Raw genomic sequence first — 22,461 nt, forward strand, 5'->3', positions numbered from 1 at the left:
TACTTATCTTCCGCCCCCCTTTTTTTCATTACAGTTTTTTAGGTCTCAATCAAAAGGCGATTGGGGACTGGCGATTTATATGTTCGTTTTTCCTTCTCTTCTTATCAGATTTATATCACTACATATAGATAAATCCCCAAATCGAGAACTAATTTATTCGTTTTTCCTTTTCAGATTCGTTGCTTCTTCTTGACCTAATTCCAGGTTTGTTAACTTAGTCTCCCTGTTCAAAAGATTGACGCTTGCAAAAACCATTGCATGTTATACTATAAAGATAAGAAGGAGCTGATTAATTGTGAAGTATGTGGGTTATCTCGTTACAAGAGTAATGGGCGTAGTAAAATTCCAAATTTGGTATTGCGGTACTTCCCGATTACTCCTAGACTTCAAAGAATGTATATGTCAAAGAAGACGGCAAAAGACATGACTTGGCACCATGATCATCCCAAAGAAGACGGTAAAATGGTACATCCAAGTGATGGTGAAGCTTGGAAGCATTTTGATTCGACTCATCCTTCATTTTCGAGTGAGATCCGGAATGTTCGCCCTGGGTTATGTACGGATGGTTTTACTCCAAATAACCAATCATCAAATCCTTATTCATTATGGCCCGTGTTTCTTACAATCTATAATCTGCCTTCATGGATGTGCTTGAAAGATGATTATGTTAACCTAAGCTTGGTTATTCCAGGAAGAAAAAGCCCGGGTCAAAACTTAGATGTGTTTCTACAACCATTAATTGATGAACTGAAAATGTTGTATGAAGATGGTGTTGAAACATATGACAAGTATCGCAAAAATAATTTTATATTGAGAGCTATCCTTTTGTGGACAGTTAGCGACTTCCCTGCATATGCAATGTTGTCGGGTTGGAGCACGCACGGAAGGTTAGCTTGTCCACATTGCATGGGGGATAGTAGCTCATTTCAGTTACATAATGGAGGTAAACCAAGTTGGTTTGATTGCCATCGAAGATCTTTGCCTCAAAATCACCCATTCCGTTGTGATGTGAATAGATTTTTGGCTGGAACAACAATCTCATATGGCCCTCCATTACAGTTGACTGGTGATCAGATTTGGGAGCAAGTAAGTCAAATTCCAACTGTTTATGAAGGTGTTCCTTACAATCCAAAGAACAAAAAACTCAATGGTTTCGGGCAAACTCATAATTGGGTGAAAAGAAGCATCTTTTGGGAGCTGCCATATTGGCGAACTTTGTTAATCCGTCACAACCTTGATGTCATGCATATAGAAAAGAACGTCTTTGAGAATCTGTTTCACATTGTCATGGATACTTCAAAATCCAAAGACAATGTGAAGTCGAGGAAGGATGTTGAATTATATTGTGATAGAGCGGTGTTGCATCTTTTTAATGTCAACAATAAACTTACGAAACCAAAAGCAGCTTACTCTTTAACCAAACCACAAGTAAAAAAGGTATGTGAATGGTTGAAGAATGTTAAGTTCCCCGATGGGTATGCTTCAAATATAGGAGGATGTGTAAACATTACAGATTCTACCTTCTATAGTTTTAAAAGTCATGACTGTCATGTATTTATGCAACGCTTGCTTCCGATTGCATGAAGAGGGATGATACCAAATCCAATATGGGATGCAATAACCGAGTTGTGTACATTCTTTCGTGCAATATGCTCAAAGGTTCTCCACATTAGTGACTTGCAAGATTTGGAAAAAAGTATTGTAATCACAATCTGCAAGTTGGAAAGAATTTTTCCTCCTGGATTCTTTGACTCAATGGAGCACCTGGTAATACATTTAGCACGAGAAGCTATTCTTGGTGGTCCGGTGCAATATAGATGGATGTATTTATATGAGAGGAAATTGGGGTCATTGAAGAGAACAGTGAGAAATCACGCAAGAGTTGAGGGGAGTATTGTTGAGTCGTATCTTGTCAAAGAACTTTCTACTCATTGCTCCCTATATTTTGATCCAACAGTAGAAACCCGATTGAATCGTGAGCCGAGGAATTATGCCCCTGATGTTCCTTGTTCTTCGAAGATCGATAATCGATTAAGCATATTTAAAGTTGCATCTCGAAGACTATTCAAAAATGGGGGAATAAAGAGAGCATTGATTGGGGATGAAAAACACAAGGCTCATACTTATATCTTGCTTAATTGTCCAGAGGTGTTTCCTTTCGTGAGGATGTTCAATGAAGCCATTATAAATGAGAATCCTTGTATTGATGATGCAACACTTGACAGAGCTAGAGACGAAGGTTTTGCAAAGTGGTTTCATAATCACTTGCAAAGTGAGCCTGATATCAATCAAAATTTGAAGAATCTTGCAAGAGGACCACTTCGTTATGTTCTTTCACATCAAGGATACTTTGTTAATGGGTATAAGTTTCACACAAAGAAATATGGAGCTGGACGGGTTACTGAAAATAGTAGTGTATGTGTGAAGGGATCTGTTTATGACGAATCAGAATGTGATTACTATGGACAGTTAGTTGAAGTCTTAGAGGTTGAATACCATGGTGGAAAAGATGATCGTTGCATGGTTGTCTTGTTTAAATGTGATTGGTTTCATCCTGCTCAAGGGGTAAGGATCATAAGCAAACATAGTATGGTTGATGTCAAATACAATAAGAAGGGAAGCCTTAACGACCCGTTTATCCTAGCATCACAAGCACAACAAGTATACTATGCACCTTATCCTTCAATGACAAAGGACTTGAAAGAGTGGTGGGCTGTTGTCAAGACAAAGCCAAAAAGCGTATATGAAGTTACAGAATCTGCCAATGAAGTGTGTGACGATGATAACGTAGACGAGGAACCTTTTTTCCAAGAAAATGAAAGAATACCATGTGCATCTCACTTTGATATAAATGAACCAGTTTGTCTTGTTAACAGAGGAGTGGTACCAGAGGAGATTGCACAAGCTAACGATAATGGTGACGCCGAGGGTACTATGGAATCTAGTGACGAGGAAGAAGAGTTTCAAGATATATATGGTGACTCAGATGAGGATTGTGATGATGATCTTGATTTATCTGATCATTCATCAGATGAGTAGTTATATTATGTGGGTTTCTTTGTTTGTTGAGTAGGTATATGATTTCTATTTATTGATCTGTGTTACTGATTATAGTATACGTACTAAATTTACAACAATCAATTTTGTTTATTGATCTCGTTGATTATATGTTTACTAATTAGTTATTTAAATGTTTTTGCAGAATTATGGGTCGTGGAGGCGGAAATGGTAGGAAAAGGAATTTTGTTAGAGGTCGAGGGAGTAATACTACTACTCACGATAGCAACAGTACACCTACACGTACACCTACACCTACACCTGAGCATCAGTCCATGTCATCACCAATGGATGACAGACTTGTGGACTCCGTTCCCAATACCTCTTCTAATGCTCATGAGTACACTAGTGAATCATCAGAACGAGAAACTCATGGGTCGAACACAACACAAGACATGGCCGCTCGTTCATTACACAAGACCTTTCTCATCCCAGTTGGGAATGTGTATGTCTAATCGTTTGACATAGTTATTAATATCCATTATGCTGTTAAAAAATATTCATTGTATTGCATTGTCTCGAACTTTGTAGGTTCCATGTACAAGGTGTTTCTAGCGTAATTCGTGAGATTTTGATTGGGATGTTTGATGGGAACTGGCCGACCTGGAGGAAGGTTCCAAAACGCAACAAAGACCTGATGTGGGAACGTTTTCAGGTTAATGTATATTTTATAGATAAAACCTCTTAAGCTGTGTTATTATAATAACTTAAATGAATAGTTTTGTAAATCCTACAAAAATAAATACGATATATAAGACCATATATACCTAGGTGTAAAGAACCATTCTGTTCTTTTGGAAAGCTCACCATTTATCATAAAACTCGTGCTTTGTTGTTCACCATTCTGTCTTCGTGTGTTATCAGCTCACACATGTCAACATGGTTGCTGTTAAAATTGTGTTTATCTGATCTTTTTAATTTCATATATGATATGTGAATGTGTGATATGGTCAGACATGTGAATATGGTTGTTGTTTGAAGGTTTGAAGATGTGTTATTTTCTGTCATGTTTGCTGTGTGCTTTATTAGTAGCAGGTAGAATCATAAAAATATATGCTTAGTTTTGAGGTATATAACGATGGTTAGTTATATTGTGGTTTCGGGGACAGGATGTCTTCCTTTGCTCTTTCTTTTTAACAGTATACAACTTGCTCTTCTAATAACAAGGTTTTTTTTAAAGACTTTGGTCATCACTTAGTTTTATTTGTAATTTGACAAAGTAGAAGTTGTGCCATTTACTTTCTTGTTTGATATATTTGAACCCGTTTAGTCACGACATATAACATAATTATTATTTTAATGTATGTATTTGTGAATTTTGTTTTTAAATGTCCGGGTTGATTAGCTAGTATGTATATATATAGGATTGTGTGTGTGTGTGTGTGTGTGTCTTCAGGTGCCACATTTGACAGGTCTGATTAGGTTGGATATTGGGTTAAATTATTCATCTAAAACACGGTGTTTTTATTGCAGTCAAAGTTTGAATGGGCTCCAGAACATCATACTAAAGTTAAGGCAAATTGGGATCTTCTTTTGAAAAGGCGATACCGTGATGTCATGAGGGATTCTCGGGAGGATGCTTTCAGGTTAGCTAGAGAGAATAGTGTGATTGTCGGGAATGATTGGAGTGTGCTAAAGCCATATCATCCAGAATGGATTGATGAACCAAATTGGGCTGCCATGATTGATACTTGCTGGAATACAGAACGATGGCAACGCAATTCAACTAAGAACAAGGTTAACAGGGCTACGTTAGTAGATGGGAAAGTGGGTGGTCATTCTGGCGGTTCACGCAGTATGATCCATACCCAACTGTTTATGGTAACTTATATTCTATTTAAAATTTTCTTTTTCTCCTATTCAATTTATCTATTTTTTTTATAAACTTGATTACAATTCTTGTAGGAAAAAGAAAAGGGTGGTCCAGTTTCTTTCATAAAAGTCTATGAAAAGTTTTTCACAAAGAGAAAGAGAGACCCGTCTGACCCACAAGAGTTTACCAATCCGAAAGCTAAGAACGTTTTGGTAATCTCTCTTTTAAATAGTAGTCTTAAATAAGCTATAACATTTAGTTGGTTAATTTGTGTTTCTAAATACTATAGGCCGAGTATAATCGACTTTTGGTGGAGGAATTTGGGTCTGATAATGATGAGCACCCTAGTGAAATTGTTCTAAATCTTTGGGAGAAGGCATGTGGGGGGTTGAAAAAGGGAAACTTATTTGGGGCGACCAAGGATATCTTGGCTATGGCTGGAGTGTCATTGAAGAATTGTAGTCAGTATGGAAGTCACGTTGAAGAGGTTAGTTATTTGTTGTTTACATTGCTCTAGTAAATGCTTGTGTGATTTAAGTTTAGTGCTTGGTAATTCAAAGTTAGTCTATAAAGATGAGGTGTTCTGCTTGTTGTTGTTGTTTCCTGTTGTTGCTGTGTTTTGCTTCTTGCTGTTGCGGCTTGCTATTTTTGTAGTGTTTGTGATGCTGTCGCTGCTTGTTGTGTTCCTGATCTTTTCTGTATCTGTGCTTGCTATGTTTTTGTTGGTGTTGTTAAAAACCAAACAAAAACATTACTTTGTGATATATTAACTCCAATGATACAAACCTATCCATAGTTTGTTTCTCTTTTTTGCTTGCTGTTGTTATTGCTACAAACCAAACAGAAACATTACTTGTTGTTGCTTGCTGGTGCTTGTTGCTACAAATCAACTAGAAATACCTTGGCTTTGCTGATTAGTCTATTTATGTATATCCTCAATTTTACACAGGTTGAAAGTTTAAAAGAAGAATTAAAAAGGCAGAAGACAGTAGCCGAGGAAGCTGAAAAGAAATCAGCAGAATTGACAATCAAGGTCGCCGAGTTGCAAGAACGAGAAAAAGAAAGAGAAGTAACGATGTCAAGCTTGCAAGATCAGATGAAAGTTTTTACACAGTTTATGCAAAGCCAAGGTGCCAAAAATATATAATCTAGCCTCCTTTAATTTTGGAACTTAGATATCTTTTGGATTTGGGCAAAGCCAAGGTGCCACAAGTTAGTATGAATATAATCTAGCCTTATGTATTTTTGGAACTAAGAAATCTTTTGGATTTGGATCCCATTGTATTTTGAACAAGTTACAATTGGCGATTTTTGTATCTTGATATGTGAAATGCAATTTGGGCGTGTCTGTTATGCTATTTTATTTATTCAGGTTGGTTTTGGTTTATAAAACTACAGGGAATATAAAGATTTTAAAAAATTGGAAAATGAGCTACATTTTTCTGACAGACTTTATACATCCTATTTTCTGTCGGAAAGCTACAAATAGTCTGTCGGAAACGTTTTACAAAATATGTCGGAAATAATGTCGGAAACAATTCTGTCGGAGATTTTGTCGGGAAACATCTGTCGGCAATTTTGTCGGGGAAAGATCTGTCAGCAATTTTGTCGGCAATTTCTGTCGGTAAATTTGTCAGTAATTTTTATTTTCCGACGGATTTTTTAAGAACTATTAAAATCATACGCCGACAAACGCCCGACGGAATATCAGTCGGAAATATTTCCCGACAGAAAGCTTCCGTCGGAAACTAGTTACCCACACATGTTTTTCCGACGTCTATTTTCCGTCGGAAATCTGTCGGTAAAGCTGATTAGCGACGGTTTTCCGACAGAATTTTCCGTCGGAATTTCCCAGCTTTGTAGTAGTGTAATTTAATCATTAATGTTAAGAAGATAGTGTATATGAAAGTATTTTAAAGGGTGTTAAGTGAAAATATATTTTCAATATAATATAGTATAGATAAAGAAAAAGAAAATATATTTATATAAAAAAAGAAAACTTAATTTTTCTGAGTATTTATATGTAACTTTCGCTATAACTATTTGTTGTACATTCATTCTAAATTCTAAGTAAATAATATTTGGCTAAAAAAGGACTTCTAATCGAAAGTTCTAATGATACAAACTTTTAGGAATGAAAAGCGGCAGACAACAGAATTAACTCATTAAGAAAGAAGAAGGAATATTTGTGGCTTTATTTTTTTAGTTTAACTATTTAATTGGCTCGCGTTGGTAATATAATATTACTTACGTGGTTATTTTTGCAAATTAAAAATTAAATGATTTGGAGCCTTGTTCTTGTCACTTTCGAATCATGAAAGGGAAATCGAAGATGAATATTACTATCTAATATTAATATATAATACTTAATATGATGTATATTCAATATATTATTGTATGATGAACATATATTACATATATAAGTTATTCTCGTACAGATTCTATATAATGAGTATGCTCTGAATATTGGTTCTAAAAACTTCTACATTTTATAAAGTTAGAAGATCGGTTGATCAATGATTCAATGATCGTATGTAAGTTTGCAATAGCGATAAACATTTTAGATACATAAATCAGGGAAATATCAAGTCCGAAAATTACCTTTAATATATATGAGAGTAAGTACCGCGCGTTGCGCTGGTGAGTTGGTGAGGTGATAGGAAGATGATAGGTCATAGAGTGTGATAGCCAAATGCCTTAGCCGTACGGGCTCCGCCCTTAGATTTAAAAATTCGTCGAAAGTATATCGAATGACATCTCTAATGAAAGAGCATGAAATTTTAAGAACACTCATATAATTTTTATGATTTATCGATGTACGGTTTTTGAGATAAAAGATTTTGAATGAATTGAGGGAATAAATGATTTATGGAGGAGAGAAAAAAAAATAATTGGTTGAGATTTGAGGAGAGAGAAAGGGTAATATAGTTATTTTAGGTAAATATATAATATATAAGGGACATTTTGGAAAGTAAATATTGAAACTTACAATTTTCTGCCTTATAATATAGTGTAGAATAGATATAGATATGGAAATTCTTGTTTAGTTCATTTTCGCCTTTTGGATTGACAATTTTGTTCAAAGTTCGTAATGCCTGTTATTTTCACAATATGTTACCATTTTTTCCCCCTTTTGATGCAAAGTGAAGAAACAGCAATGTTCAAGGTGTCGAGTTCTTGGTTAACTTCACCGAATATATGATATCCATATATGGTTTAGAAAATGTATAAATTTATCAATAAAAATACATAAATCTAATAATTAAGGGGCATTTGCAGGTATACTCACCAAATATATATAACAAGATACGTTACCCGAGCGATGCCCCGGGAGACATTATATTTATTGTGTTTCGTACTATGTAAAAATTATTACATGCTTTTATTCAAAACCTGAGTTGATATTGATTTTTTAATGGGTAAGCAATTATAAATTAGAAAAAATCTACGATATAATTTTATAACAAATTAATATATTATGTAAATTCTAAAAGATAATAAGTATGAAAGTTGAATATTTAAAATAAAAAAACAAATTAATAATAAAAACATAATTAAAGCTAATTTCTTAAATAATTGAAAATAGAAAGTGAAAAAAAAATTATCCATAATAATAAAACATCAACCGAAATAACATTGAAACTAATAAGTATAGCAATCAAATTTTTCGGAGATGGTTAGGTGTATATATCCAAAACATACACCCTAATTGAAAGAACTGGACTCGATAAATCGAAAACACGACACATTTTTTTTAACCCCACTGCGCCACTGCCCCACTGCGCCGCAGTGGGAGGAACAACACTTTTTAGCCGTGGACACCAGTTCAGCAAACCAAAACTCGTATCAATACTTGATCAAACTTACAACCTCCACATTTCAATTTAAACTTCATAAAACACATTTCAGAAATTGCCAAAGAACATCATAGACCCATTAACATATTTACAAAATCAACTTGTTTCGATTTCATGAATACCATTAAATGGGTCATTACCCAAGTTGACACTTTTCTTGTCAACTATACCAATTAAGTTTTACAAGGTCGAAATGACACACTTAAAACCGTATTTACAGAAATAAACCAAAACCAAGTTACCAAAGAAGACAATACATCAAGAGCCATGAAGAGGTGGGATATCTAAGTATCTACCAAAATAAAACACCATACTTTCAAGTATGGTCAAACCTTCTACCTCCAAAATCTTCCAAAAAGGACTTTAACTTCGAGCTCCTAATAAATTAACTAGTTCCTTCTTCCGGAACCGCCTATAAGAAAACATCAACAACTAAAATATAAGCAAAGGCTTAGTGAATATACTTGCATACATTTACGAATACGAAAGAGGGCAAAGTAGAAGGACTTTTACATGTAACCCATGACATCTTCATGTCACAATCACATGTTCACCTTGCACACTAACAACACATATATGGATCCATATAAGCTAAACAACATAAACATGATCGACTATCGGGGTTCTTAGGATCCGGAGGTTCTTAGGCCTCACTAGATCAACTATCGGGGTTCTTAGGCCCCAGAGGTTCTTAGGCCTCATATCTATGCCCCATATGGGCCTATGCCAAATCAATCACCACACATGGATAAACAAACTTCAACATAATGTGGTCGATTGACCCAACGTATACATGAAGGTATGCAAATATACCCACCTCCTCCACAATTTGAACAATAACGCTAAAACGATTTTTGCATAAACAAGCTTCAACCTATGATCATGACATAAAAGTGCATAAGCTTACATTCACAACTTGACTAGCTCAACCTAGTCATATCCAAAGACTAGCCTTTCTAAACCCAAACCCAACCCATTTGTCATTAAGTCCCATTTACTTTCATCTTCAACTACATTAGGTAGTTCAACCTACCAATTTCATCCACATTTCACTCACTAGCAAAAACTCATCTTTTCTTATGAACTTAAAAATTATCATATGTACTTATCAATTTCATAAACAAACTCAACACAACTCAATGACAAACTAGGTTATCTAAGGAATTGGGATAACTTAACCATAATTTACATTCTATCAAAAAACCCCAAATTGGTTCACTCCATGAACCCTAATTCAAAAGAAAGATGAAAACTAATTAGGGGAGAATCAATACCTCAACAAACAATAAGTTAATTCAAGAATTAGGTTGGAAATTCTTCTTCCCCTCTTTTCTCTTTGAAATTTGGCCGCCACCACTCTCCACCACAAACCATAACTTTTCAATTTCTTGACAAAGATTGATGGTGATGATTAATATTATGGTTTCTATCCTTAGCTTGAAGGAATTAACTTTGATTTTGAATAAGGAAATGAAGGAGATGCATGGAGAGGTGAAGAAGAAGGTTAATGGAAGTATGAGTAATGAGGAATGGATGTGGCTGGCACATTATGGGGATGCCACGCCCCATCCAATTTCTTGGTAACATAATACCCGCTATCCGTTAAAGTTCCAACTAAATTAACTCCATATCTAAAAATAAAATACTATGAAATTAATTTAATGTCAAAATTATGAAAATGGGTTAATTTCTTTTACCTTAAAATCTTGGGGTGTTACACTACTGTTATGTGTATATATACTATGTAATAGTTCACTTGTACTAAGATGAGATAATTTTAAAAATGTTAAAAACTTAAAAAATAATAATATGCAATTAAAATAAGTGATCTTTTGAAAACAAATTGGAAGTAATTTAGGATATCAAAACATAATTTGTCAAGCCCAAAATTAAAAATATAAGATGGGTCCTAAAGAAAATAAAACGGTCCTAAAGAAAATAAAACTGGGCCCAAAGAAATAAAATGGTCCGTTACTATTCTTTACACGCATTTCCATAACTTTGTTTTTAATATATATATTAATTACATATATCCCTAAAACTTGTTTTAAGGGAATTATATGTATGCATACAAAACTACGAGTAGTATTCTAAATATATATATATATATATATATGGAAAAGTTAAATTAGGGACTCTTTATTTTAGGGACTGTAAGGGTCTCCTTCTACCTCCTTCTCCGGCCACCATCACCATCATCTCTGACCACCACCACCACCACCATGATCATCTCCAACCACCACCATGATCCTCCGGCGACGGCGATCCTCTCCGGCGAGACTTACACATGTGTAAGTAACTTACACATGTTTTAAGTACAATTTTTTTTAGGTTAATCACCTATCACCTGTCACCCCCTATGACCTATCATCCTCTATGACCTATCACACTATGACCTATCACCCTTAATGACCTATCACCCCCACCAGCTTTGGTTTATGAATATCCTTAAGGGCGAAGCCCATTCAGAATCATAATTTTTATTCAACTTACACATGTGTAAGTTGTACTTACACATGTGTAAGTCTCGCCGGAGATGTCGCCAGAGATGAATATGGCTGGAGATGTCGCCGGAGATGATCAGTTGTGATTAGATCTGATGAAAATGGACGGTCTAGATCGAGTCACTAACAATTTCTAAAATAAGGAGTCCTAATCTGACTCACCCCTATATATATGTAAGTGAGAATAGTGAAGGGATCAAGTGAGAACCAACATATATGCTGATAACCGTGAGAACCATTGAAAAATCATCTATAAGGGCTTTAAGGGCTACGCCTGTACCGTAACAACCGTCACCATCTCTTGGATCGCTGCCCCTCAAATCCATACCATTCTCATATGCGTTCGGTGACAACCCCTTTAGAACGGATGTAGGGCAGTGCCCGTACCGTATCCATACGTTTTCTTAACACGTAACTCATATGATTTTTTACAAAAAATTATTTATTTATTTTAATTTTTTTTTTTGGAATGCGTTTTTGTTAAAAGAAAATTAAAAACAAAAAAAAGTTTCAAAAAATGAAAAATAAAAATTAAAAAAATAAAAAACTACACAAAAAAGAAGAAAGAGGGATGAAAAGTAGTGGTTCTCACGATTCTCTCCATATTTGTGGTTCTCACATTAACCCTACCCAGTGAGAATATATGTAATTTTATGACTAAGTTTTAGAATATGCAAATCACTTCTTATCGTAAAACTTAATTTTTATACTTTTATGTATGTGCAAAAAGATACGTACACAGTAAGAGGAAAAAAGCAAAAAAAAAAGGGCAAGGTGACAGCTGTGGGATTTGAACCTACGCCCTTTCGGACCAAAGCCTAAATCTGGCGCCTTAGACCACTCGGCCAAACTGTCTTTTGTTTTGATTTGTTCTATTAGATATTATTTACTCGTTTATATTACTCTTTAAAAAACAATAATAAAGAGATTGCTACCCCTCAAATTAATTGGTAGTGTCTAAACTAATCCAAAGAGATTTAAAATAATAAGCTAATTAGAAAATTAGGGCAACTTTTTTTTATTTAATCTCCAATAAATAATATTAAGTTACTAATTTTAGACTTGAGACATTAGAACTCAAGAAAGTTGTTGAGTCAAGATAACCAACTGATTTATAACAATGTTTTTCAACTTTTGTTAAGGTGATGTTTCTAAGAGTATATAATTTAGTAGTAACATAATCTTTGGTTTTAATAATGCTAGTATAAAGTGGTTCAAATACATGTTTGACAATCAATTCTCTCTAAGTTTTAAACACTTTACTTATACATTATTATAGCATAATTAAGATTGTAGTATAAGGATCAGTTCTTTATTGAATCATTGATCCAATGATGGAAATGGAAAATACTTTGATGAAACGAGTATATACTTTTAATACCTATATTTCTTTAAATCGTCTGAGATCACTATTCAAAAAACAATAGTTTGACCTTATAATTATATTACATGACTACATTGGTTTATAGAATTTCGTTTTGTGTTGGCATTCATGTACATATAAACCATTAAAAAAAAGTTCGGAGCAGTTTGAATATTGCAAAGATAGTTTTCCGAAGTTATAAGTGTAACAATCATTAAAGAATCACAAGTTACTGATCAACTTTGTCGTTGAGATTATTGTTTGTCGTTCATTGGAGCATATATAAAGCTTGGTTTTCTCGTTTCCTTGTAGATCAGTATGTTATAGCAAATTCTGACATGACACAACCCAAAAAACGATAGTATGTTTACCACGCGAAATAAACGGGTTTGGGTTGACGCTAAATTAATGGATTTAGGTTATAAATGGATTGACACGACTAAAGGGTTTAGGTTCACATTCTCAACCCATTTATTACGACCTATCGATACAATTTAAAAAATAAGTGTATGTAAAAGATAAAAATTTTTTAATATTTTTATTTTTATATCTATATAATTATTAAAACATTACGAATCCGAACGATTCTATAGCATCTGCAAGTTAAAGCTAACTTATAGCATTGTCACATATGATTAAATCCTACATGGCATCCTTATATATTCTTTACAATATTTTAACTATAAATTTCTAAATATATATATAGAGAAAAATATGAAGTAAAATAAAAAACTTAGGATTTTATTAAATGTTAAATATTATTTTGGTAAATATTTTTTCCCCTTATATAGATTTTGTACAATTATACTATATTTTCTTTAAAAACCGCATCTAGCTTTTGCTAAGAGATTTCCCAAGTGATAGTTAGTGATTTGCTATTCCATGTAAACATTTTACATCTGTTTACACGACATAATTAAAAATATTCATTACCAATTAATGTATTCAAATATTTAAAATTCATGAGATAATAAAACATGTTTTTAAAAAATCATATAGTAAATCTTTTTAACTATATGTTTATGATATTTTATTAAATTAAATGATAAGATTAAGAAAATAATTAAATAGATCATATTTGTCACTATATTTTATGTGTCATCTCCATATTTATCTTTGTCAATAATTATCTTATATTTATGTATATCAAGTTCCATCTTTATTGAAATATGACGAAATTTTAACAATACCCATATTTTGTTTTTGTCTAACGATGTACGATTTGTTAGATGAATTAGGTGAAATTTTATTATTTTAATAACTGAATGAAATTTGTCGTACAAATTGGTTTTCACGTTTTTTTATAAAAATATTTCTCAAAATGAATAATTCCTATAGAGGTAATGTTTAAAATGTGACTTGATAGATGTTCACAAAAATAACCAAATTAAAACCATCATTAGTCTAATACTCATATGACATCATACCAGATATTTCATACTTAGTATATAATTCTCCACTAAATAAAATGGTTGTATTAATAACTACAAAGGCCAAGGAATAATATATAATTTAACACAAAATACTTTTTAACCATCATTAATGTTTATATCTAGATTAACTTGTTGCAATTTCTTTAATGACATTAATGTTTATATCTAGATTATAATTTTTTAAAATTTCTTTCACCATAATTTAAACGGCGTGTGGAAAATTTAAACAGTCACGCGCATCGCGCAGGTAAAATACCTAGTTATAAATAAAAGATGATTGTTTTCAAAAGATATTTTTAGAAAAAAGATGATGTGGCAAGCTAGAAATATTTCATATACCTTGTTTTATAAAAAGATGATATCATAGTACAAAAAATATTTTTCTTTTTAAATTAACCATTAATTTTCTTTTTCTTTTTTAATTTTCAATTCAATTCTTTTTAGATATATTATTTTCTCTCACATATTTTTGACTCGCATCATCATCAGTATGATTCTTTTATTATTATTTGCTCATTGCATAGTAACTAAAAGTTTCAAAAATTCAATATGTATTGATGTTTTGAATCTTTCAAATGATTGTTATTTTCAAAGTTTTATTAAATTCGATAATAAGATCAAAGTTTATCTATTACAATTTTTTAACTATCTTGTATTTATAATAAAAACATCTTTAATAAAAAAAAAAATTCTCTTCTATTTTTGGTGTATAAATTTTGTTTAATCACTTATCATCGTAAGAGAAGCATGGATATTTCACATGCCATATATACCATATAGAATTTTTAATATAAGCTCTTAACTATTAAATGAAAAATTAAAAAAAAATTACAATAAAAAAATAACTAAGATGTTACTATCAAAACTTTAAATAAAAAGAAACATACACCCTTAATAACTTTACATTTACACTGCATGTATTCTTGAGTTTAAATTAGAAGAAAAGAAAGGAAATTAAGGATAGGAGAGCAAAAAAAATAGGAAAAAAAAACTATATATAAAAAAAGCATTTGAGTTGAAGAGAAAATGAAAGAAAATAAAAGAGAATATAGAGTAGATTATATTTTTAAGTTCATGAGAAAGGAAAAGAAAAGAAAAAAGATGTATAATTTTACAATAACATCCCTCCTTAGTTGGGCTTTGATGGATAAATTGGTAATTACATACAATAATGAGTAGTTTTCCTTCCAAATCTGCCAAAAATGGCCAGAAAACTTTGGACACCAAAGCACTCATATTATCTCATCAATCTCTTTCTTTTCTTTTGAAAAAAAACTCAAGAATACAAAAAAAGAAAAATTATCCATCCTTTCCTTTCTTTTCCTTATAAAAAAAATCTCGAGAATACACACTTAGGGTTAAGTATCTGTTAGTGTATGTAACTTCTCATTTTTTACTATTATATGTATGCATCAAAAATTTTGAACGTTTTATGGAAGTATGCCTACTAAATGAACGAATCGTGTAATTATAAATAGATATTAACGTGGTTTTATATAGCTAAAGTGAGACATCACATTTTTACTTCTTTCTTGTTGTTTCTTTAATTTTTCTTTTTGGTTTTCGTGTTCATTATTACTTGTCTACATCCTGGTAAAAGTATCCCAGAGTTTATGTAACTTAGATGGCTACAGAGAGGACTTTTCAGATTAGGACAATGGAAGGGGAGCATACTTGTGCTAGGAATTTCAAGTTTGGGACATTGATTAATTACAAGTGGATTGGCAGACGAAAATAAAATTGTGTGCCATTCAGGAGTTAGTCATGAAAAAATACAAGTGCTTGGTAACACATACACTCCGGGATACTTTTATCAGGATGTAGATAAGTAATAATGAACACGAAAACCAAAAGTAAATTTAAGAAACAACACGAAAGAAGTATTAATGTGATGTCTCACTTTAGCTATATAAAACCACGTGAATATATATTCTATAATACCTTATATAACAAACTCAATTCCCCTTCTTACTTAATTAAGATTTTGAAATACCTAAATTACCCCTACAAATTCACATTCTTCTCATTCATCCATTAAATGTACCCAAAATACCCCTAGCAATTTCCACCGACATAAATCTACGGTCGAACCCTAATCTAATTATCCATCTACATCTATATTATATTATAAGCAAATCTTATTTTGTTGAATTTTAGGTTTCAATATTCCATAATTCATCAAAACCACATTAAACAATATATAATTTACACTACTTGTCGTCGCCGCCGCTACCACCACCACCAATCGCCGCCGCCAACACCGTTGCCACCGCTACCGCCATTACATTCATTAGTGCCATCGTCGCCGCCATTGCATCGCCACCACTATCGCATCGCGCGGGTATATCCTTTTAGTATGTAAGTAAAAAGATGCGAGTACATAAATAAAAACATTAAGAAACCACGTGAATACGGAATAGATGTACCTTTTAAGTTAATAGCTGATTGTTTAATACATAGTTTCATAACACTTTTATGAACTAGTTCTCTCTTTGTGTATGTGTATTTCTTTAAACACAAACATAAAAATTCTTGCAAAGTATTTATCTCGTATTGATCTTCAAACTTAAGTGTTTGTAAAATATAAAAATTTTAAAATATACATTTTATAAAAAAAATACTTCCCTTCCATTTGTGGTGCTTGTTTTTTTGTTTAAGATGGATACAAAATACATCACATGTCCACTCTTAAAGTCCTAAGTCCTAATTATATTATAGTTAAAAAATAAAATAAAAAATTGACAGCTGTGGGATTTGAACCCACGCCCTTTCGGACCAGAGCCTAAATCTGGCGCCTTAGACCACTCGGCCAAACTGTCTTTGGCTTATTCTGAGATTAGTTTCTAGTCATAACTTAATTACTTTTTCAAAGTTTAATTAGAGACATCATAGATTTTCGGGACCTCATTTGAAGGATTATCGTGCTATTAACACCTAACCAGAAGATATTAAGTTTACGCGTTTGATGCCAAATGTATCGCAACATCAACTTCTAGTTCTCATTCGTATCGAACTCTTTCGTCCTCGAGCTTTGATTCATGTGGTATGTGTGACAGACGACTCATCAACCTAAAACTATGATGGACACTTTGTAATTTGAGATATTTAATCACCTGCTGTTATTCCAAACCAGCTTAGAACTTTAGAAGTTTCTTTTGCATTATAAGAAGCATGTTTTTTTTTTTTTTTAAACTTGAAAACAAAATTATCGACTATAGAAGCTGAAATTTAATATAGTTGAATATCAACTAATGAATCACCAAGATCAACTTTGATTGATGTAGCTAAGAATTTCTTATGTTTTATGGCACCCCAAACGAACTGCAATAATCGCCAGGTTGGTACCTTTGTCAACTGATCTTCATATCCTTCCAACACTTGACTGTTTCATCAAAGCCCACACCACTTATCTGGTTTACTTGACCAGCAGCAGTAAATGAGGGGTCCGGTCCCAGGATGTCCCTCGAGGCTTGCACAGGAAGCAGGTAATGGTGGAACAGGAGTTCGTGATTCTGCATTGTGAGAGGTGATAAATATCAACTCATTTACTTATTCTGTACACTGTTATGTTACTATCAAAAGCCCTTATTAAATGATAGCTTCAAAGGAACCATTACAAAAGCCTTTTAAGTCGATTGCAACCCATTTTGGACTCGTTACAAAAACAGTGCCATCACTGAGCTTGGCAGTTTTTGTAAACGACCAATGGAAGTCAGTATGATTAAAATAACGATCAATGGAAGTCAGTAAACGATGAAATGGACCCAATCAATAATCTTAGCTAAAAAGGATGGGTCAAACAGGTCCATCGGATTGTAAGTTTCCAAAATCTTAATGAACACTTTTTTTATAACGCCAAAAAGGATAAAAATAAGTGTGCAGACCAGTCCAATCCATACTAAAATGAGACGTTTTGACCTGTACTAAAACATTCCCTTTCAAGTTTCAACCTGACCTTGTTTTCGCCCACTATCAAACCCATCCATCTTGCCACCTAAAAGTAACCCGGCAAAAAAACCAACAGCGTTTGGTGTATGTATCTTTTTTAATCACTTAGCATCATCTTCGTAGAAGAAGGATACAAAAGATTTCACATGCCATATATACCATATAGAACTTTTAATATAAAGCTCTTAACTATTAAATGAAAAAAAAAAAAAAAAGTGTTACTGTCAAAAAATAATAACAAAGATGTTACTAACAAAACTTTAAATAAAAAGAAACATACACCCTCAATAGCATTACTTTTAAATGAAATTACTTTTTTACCAAGATATAGACGAGCAATAATAAACAAGAAAACCAAAAAGTAAAATTTCAAAAACAACAAGAAAGAAGTAAAAATGTGATGTTCCACTTTAACTATATAAAACCACGTGAATATCTATATGTAAGTAAAAAGATGTGAGTAGACAAATAAAATCATCAAGAGGCTACGTGAATACCGAATAGATGTACTTCTCGGGTCAATGGGTGGTTGTTTAATACACAATTTCATAACACTTCTGTGAACTAGTTCTCTCTCTTTCTCTCTCTATGTGTATATTTCTTTAAACGTAAACATAAAAAATCTTGCAAAGTATTCATCTTCAAACATGTTCAACTTAAGTGTTTGTAAAGTAAAAGAATTTTTAAATATGCATTTAATAAAAACGATTTCCCTTCTGTTTGTGGTGCTTAATTGTTTTTTGTTTAATCACTTACCATCGTAAAACAAGGATGGATACAAAGTATATCACATGCTCACTCTTAAAGTCCTAAACTCCTAATCTTATTATAGTTATTATACACTCATATATGAAAAATCAAAAAATAAAAAGAAAATTGACAGCTGTGGGATTTGAACCCACGCCCTTTCGGACCAGAGCCTAAATCTGGCGCCTTAGACCACTCGGCCAAACTGTCTTTTGCTTATTTTTAGATTAGTTTCTTTTCATACCTTAATTACTTTCTCAAAGTTTAATTAGTGACATCATGGATCTTAGTGGACCTCATTTGAAGGATTGTCATGCTATTATCACGTACCAGAAGATATTAAGTCTACGAGTTTAATACTTAGATGCCGAATGTCTTGCAACTTCAACTTCTAGTTTTCATTCATATCATACTCTTTCGTCCTTGAGCTTTGACTCATGTGGTATGCGTGACGACGACCCATCAACCTACAACTTGTGAGTTCGAGCACTATGATAGCTTCAAAAGAGTTTGTGATTCTGCATTGTGAGAGGTGATAAATATCAACTCATTTGTACAGTGTTATGTTGAGTCTCAAAAGCATTCGTCGGAAATAACTTATTAAAAGATAACTTCTAAGGAAACATGACAAAGCCTTTTAAGTCGATTGCAACCCATTTTGGACTCGTTACAAAAACAGTACCATCACGGAGCATAGCAATTTCCAAGAACTATACTCATCTTCCATTATAGGCTTGTAGCTCTTTAAACTGCCTATCACGTTAACAAATATGATTTTAAAAAAAGAATAACCTTCTAAGTTCTAACGATCAATAGAAGTCAGTAAATGATGAAATGGGCTCAATCAAAAATCTTAGCTAAAAAGGATGGGTCAAACAGGTCCATCGGATTGTAAGTTTTCAAAATCTTAATGAACACTTTTTTTATAACGCAAAAAGGATAAAAAGTGTGCAGGCCAGTTCAATCCACACTAAAATGAGACGTTTTGACCTGTACTAAAACAATCCCTTTCAAGTTTCAACCTGACCTTGTTTTCGCCCACTATCCAACCCATCCATCTTGCCACCTAAAATTACCCGGCCAGAAGACCAACAGCTTTGTTGGTAATTCTCTTCTAATTTTGGTGTATGTTTCTTTTTTGAGGGTTGTTAGGATGACTAACATTTTACAAAAAAAATTTATACTAACTGACGTGGACCCTCCATGTCATTCAATCAACCTTCATTAGTTAACCAAAGTTAAATCATTTATCTAATTCTTTCTTCTCCATTCATAGCAGTTAATATACGTAACCAATCAATCTTTTTTTTTTGCCCATGAACACAAAATTCTTTTGTCTCACCAAATACACAAATATTCCCCTAACAGACTTTTTGAATCAACTGATTGTTTTCGGAACAGATTTTTTTTTTCTTCTTTTTTTAGGTTTTTTGATTGTTGCTTGTAATTTATAATTTTAATAAATCTAATTGTTCTTCATGGGTTGTTGGGATTTGTTGATCGATGTTACATCATGATTTCTTCTATCAATTTATCTTACTAATTCTCTTCTCATTCGTATTAAACTGAGATTGTTATGACATTATTAAGATTTTTTGGAATATATCTCTGCAAATAAATTTTTTGATGGGTATAAAAACTACTGCGTCTGGAATTAAGATAAGTATATTTATAGGTATAAAGTTTTAGAAAAACACATACACATATAATGTAATAAAGAATGAGAGGAAGACGATTGAATGGTGAAGAAAGAGTTAGGTTAGGATGAAGATGAACAATTATAATTACTAAAAATAAATAACTTAACTGTGGTTAATTAGTTTAAGTTAATTATATGACACGGAGGGTCCACATCAACTACCATGTCAATTAGTATAAAAGTGTTTGTAAAATATTAGTCATCTTAGCATTTCTCTTCTTTTTTAATCACTTAGCATCATCTTCGTATAAGAAGGAAACAAATTAAAGATTTCACATGCCATATAGAGTATAACATCTAGAATTTTTAATATAAGCTCTTAAGTCTTAACTATTAAATGAAAAATTTTTAAAAATTAAAAAAAGTTACTATCAAAAAATAATAACAAAGATGTTACTATCAAAACTTTAAATAAAAAGAAACATACACCCTCAATAATATTACCTTTTAAATGAAATTATTTTTATCAGGATGTAAACAAGTAATAATAAACACGAAAAACAAAACTAAAATTTAAGAAACAACAAGAAAGAAGTAAAAATGTGATATCTCACTTTAGCTATATAAAACCAAGTGAATATCTATATATAAGTAAAAAGATGTGAGTACACAAATAAAAAACATTAAGAGACCACGTGAATACTAAATAGATGTACCTCTAGGGTCTATAGCTGGTTTTTTAATACACAGTTTCATAACACTTCTGTGAACTAGTTTAATGTGTAAAACCTACTAAATTCATTTTATTTAACAAGCTGTGTTATCAAAATGATGTATAAGACTTTAGGTCAAAAAGTGTTTTGGGTCACCCTAGTTCGTTGCAACCCATCTTGACTCGTTACAAAAATAGTGCCATCACGGATCTTGGCAGTTTCCAAAAACTATACTTTTTTATAGCCCTTCAAAGTTTAAACTGTCATCACGTCAACAAATATGAAAAAACAAGTAACCTTCTAACGATCATTGGAAGTGAGTATCCAAGTCATTCTAATGAGCAAATACATCAATACATGTAATAGCATACCTCTGCGCATAATAAGTAGTTGGCAATTTTGACTCATTTACTTAGGGTGGGGGGAGAGCTTGCCCACTCCTCCCCTCCCCTCCTTTAATGCTAGGAGCATCTCGCCATCCCTCCCCTCCCCTCCCCATCATTTTCTATTTAATTTCATTTGTATTTATTTTTATTCAAATAATAATAATAAAAATAATAATAGTTTATTAAAAAAATTAAACAAAACAAAAAAGAAAAAACTTTTAGCTAATTTAATAAATAGCTTAATACTCCAGGGTGTAAAATGTAAATATGTATAAAATCTTATCCCTTTGAACCTTTGGCCGTCTTCTCCTTCACACCTGCAACTATATATATATGGGAAGTGATATTCGTACCAATTGTTTTGATTGATGTACCATATATGTGCAATACTAGCTTATACAGTCAGTTGTAAAACTTGTAAATTGTGGTACATCAATAAGAAACAGTGGTACGAATATCACTTCCCTATATATATACACTATATATATGTGTGTGTGATTGGTGTGTGTTCAAAGAAAAAAAAAAGAAACAGAGAGTGCAGCAACAAAATAAAGAAGGAAGAGAGAGAGAGTTGGGCCCACGCTTTTTTTTTTTTGTAACGGTCGACTACATAGGCAGGGAATCCGGCACCACGCTCCCCTCCCCACCGGTACCGGGGGGTCGGCGCGGTGTGCCATCCGGTACCGGTCCTCTCCCCACCCAACTCCGTCCACCCTTATGAATGGGTAGATTTGGGTTAAACGATGAAATGGGTCCAATAACTTCAGACAAAAGGGACGGGTGCAACAGCTCTATTTCATGTCATTAAACGTTGTCAACGCAGTTGAAAGCTCTCAGATGACAATCGCAAAACAAAAAGCATCACCTTTCTTTCTGTGTCTATTATTTGTAATCCTTCTGGTGCCAACACATTAGATAAGTACTTATAATCATAATATACCAATATCTGCTACTTTACACTCATATTATTACCGAACAATAGATTTTCTTATTTCAGATCC

The 22,461-nt window shown here is 32.8% G+C and overlaps 1 protein-coding gene and 3 non-coding genes across 4 annotated transcripts; 1 reads left to right on the forward strand and 3 right to left on the reverse strand.

Annotated features, from left to right (window-relative positions):
- Positions 1 to 258: 258 nt before the first annotated feature.
- LOC122608823 lies at positions 259 to 1,584 on the forward strand. Its single transcript, XM_043781904.1, has one exon. The coding sequence runs from the start codon at positions 259 to 261 to the stop codon at positions 1,582 to 1,584; it is 1,326 nt and encodes a 441-aa protein (XP_043637839.1).
- Positions 1,585 to 12,006: 10,422 nt separating this feature from the next.
- TRNAL-UAG lies at positions 12,007 to 12,086 on the reverse strand. The gene has a single exon. It is a non-coding gene; the product is annotated as a tRNA-Leu (tRNA).
- Positions 12,087 to 16,766: 4,680 nt separating this feature from the next.
- On the reverse strand, positions 16,767 to 16,846 carry TRNAL-UAG. The gene has a single exon. It is a non-coding gene; the product is annotated as a tRNA-Leu (tRNA).
- Positions 16,847 to 18,852: 2,006 nt separating this feature from the next.
- Positions 18,853 to 18,932, reverse strand: TRNAL-UAG. The gene has a single exon. It is a non-coding gene; the product is annotated as a tRNA-Leu (tRNA).
- Between the last annotated feature and the right edge of the window lie 3,529 nt (positions 18,933 to 22,461).

This window comes from Erigeron canadensis, chromosome 7, assembly GCF_010389155.1.
Source record: "Erigeron canadensis isolate Cc75 chromosome 7, C_canadensis_v1, whole genome shotgun sequence".
In the NCBI taxonomy this organism is placed as follows: domain Eukaryota; kingdom Viridiplantae; phylum Streptophyta; class Magnoliopsida; order Asterales; family Asteraceae; genus Erigeron; species Erigeron canadensis.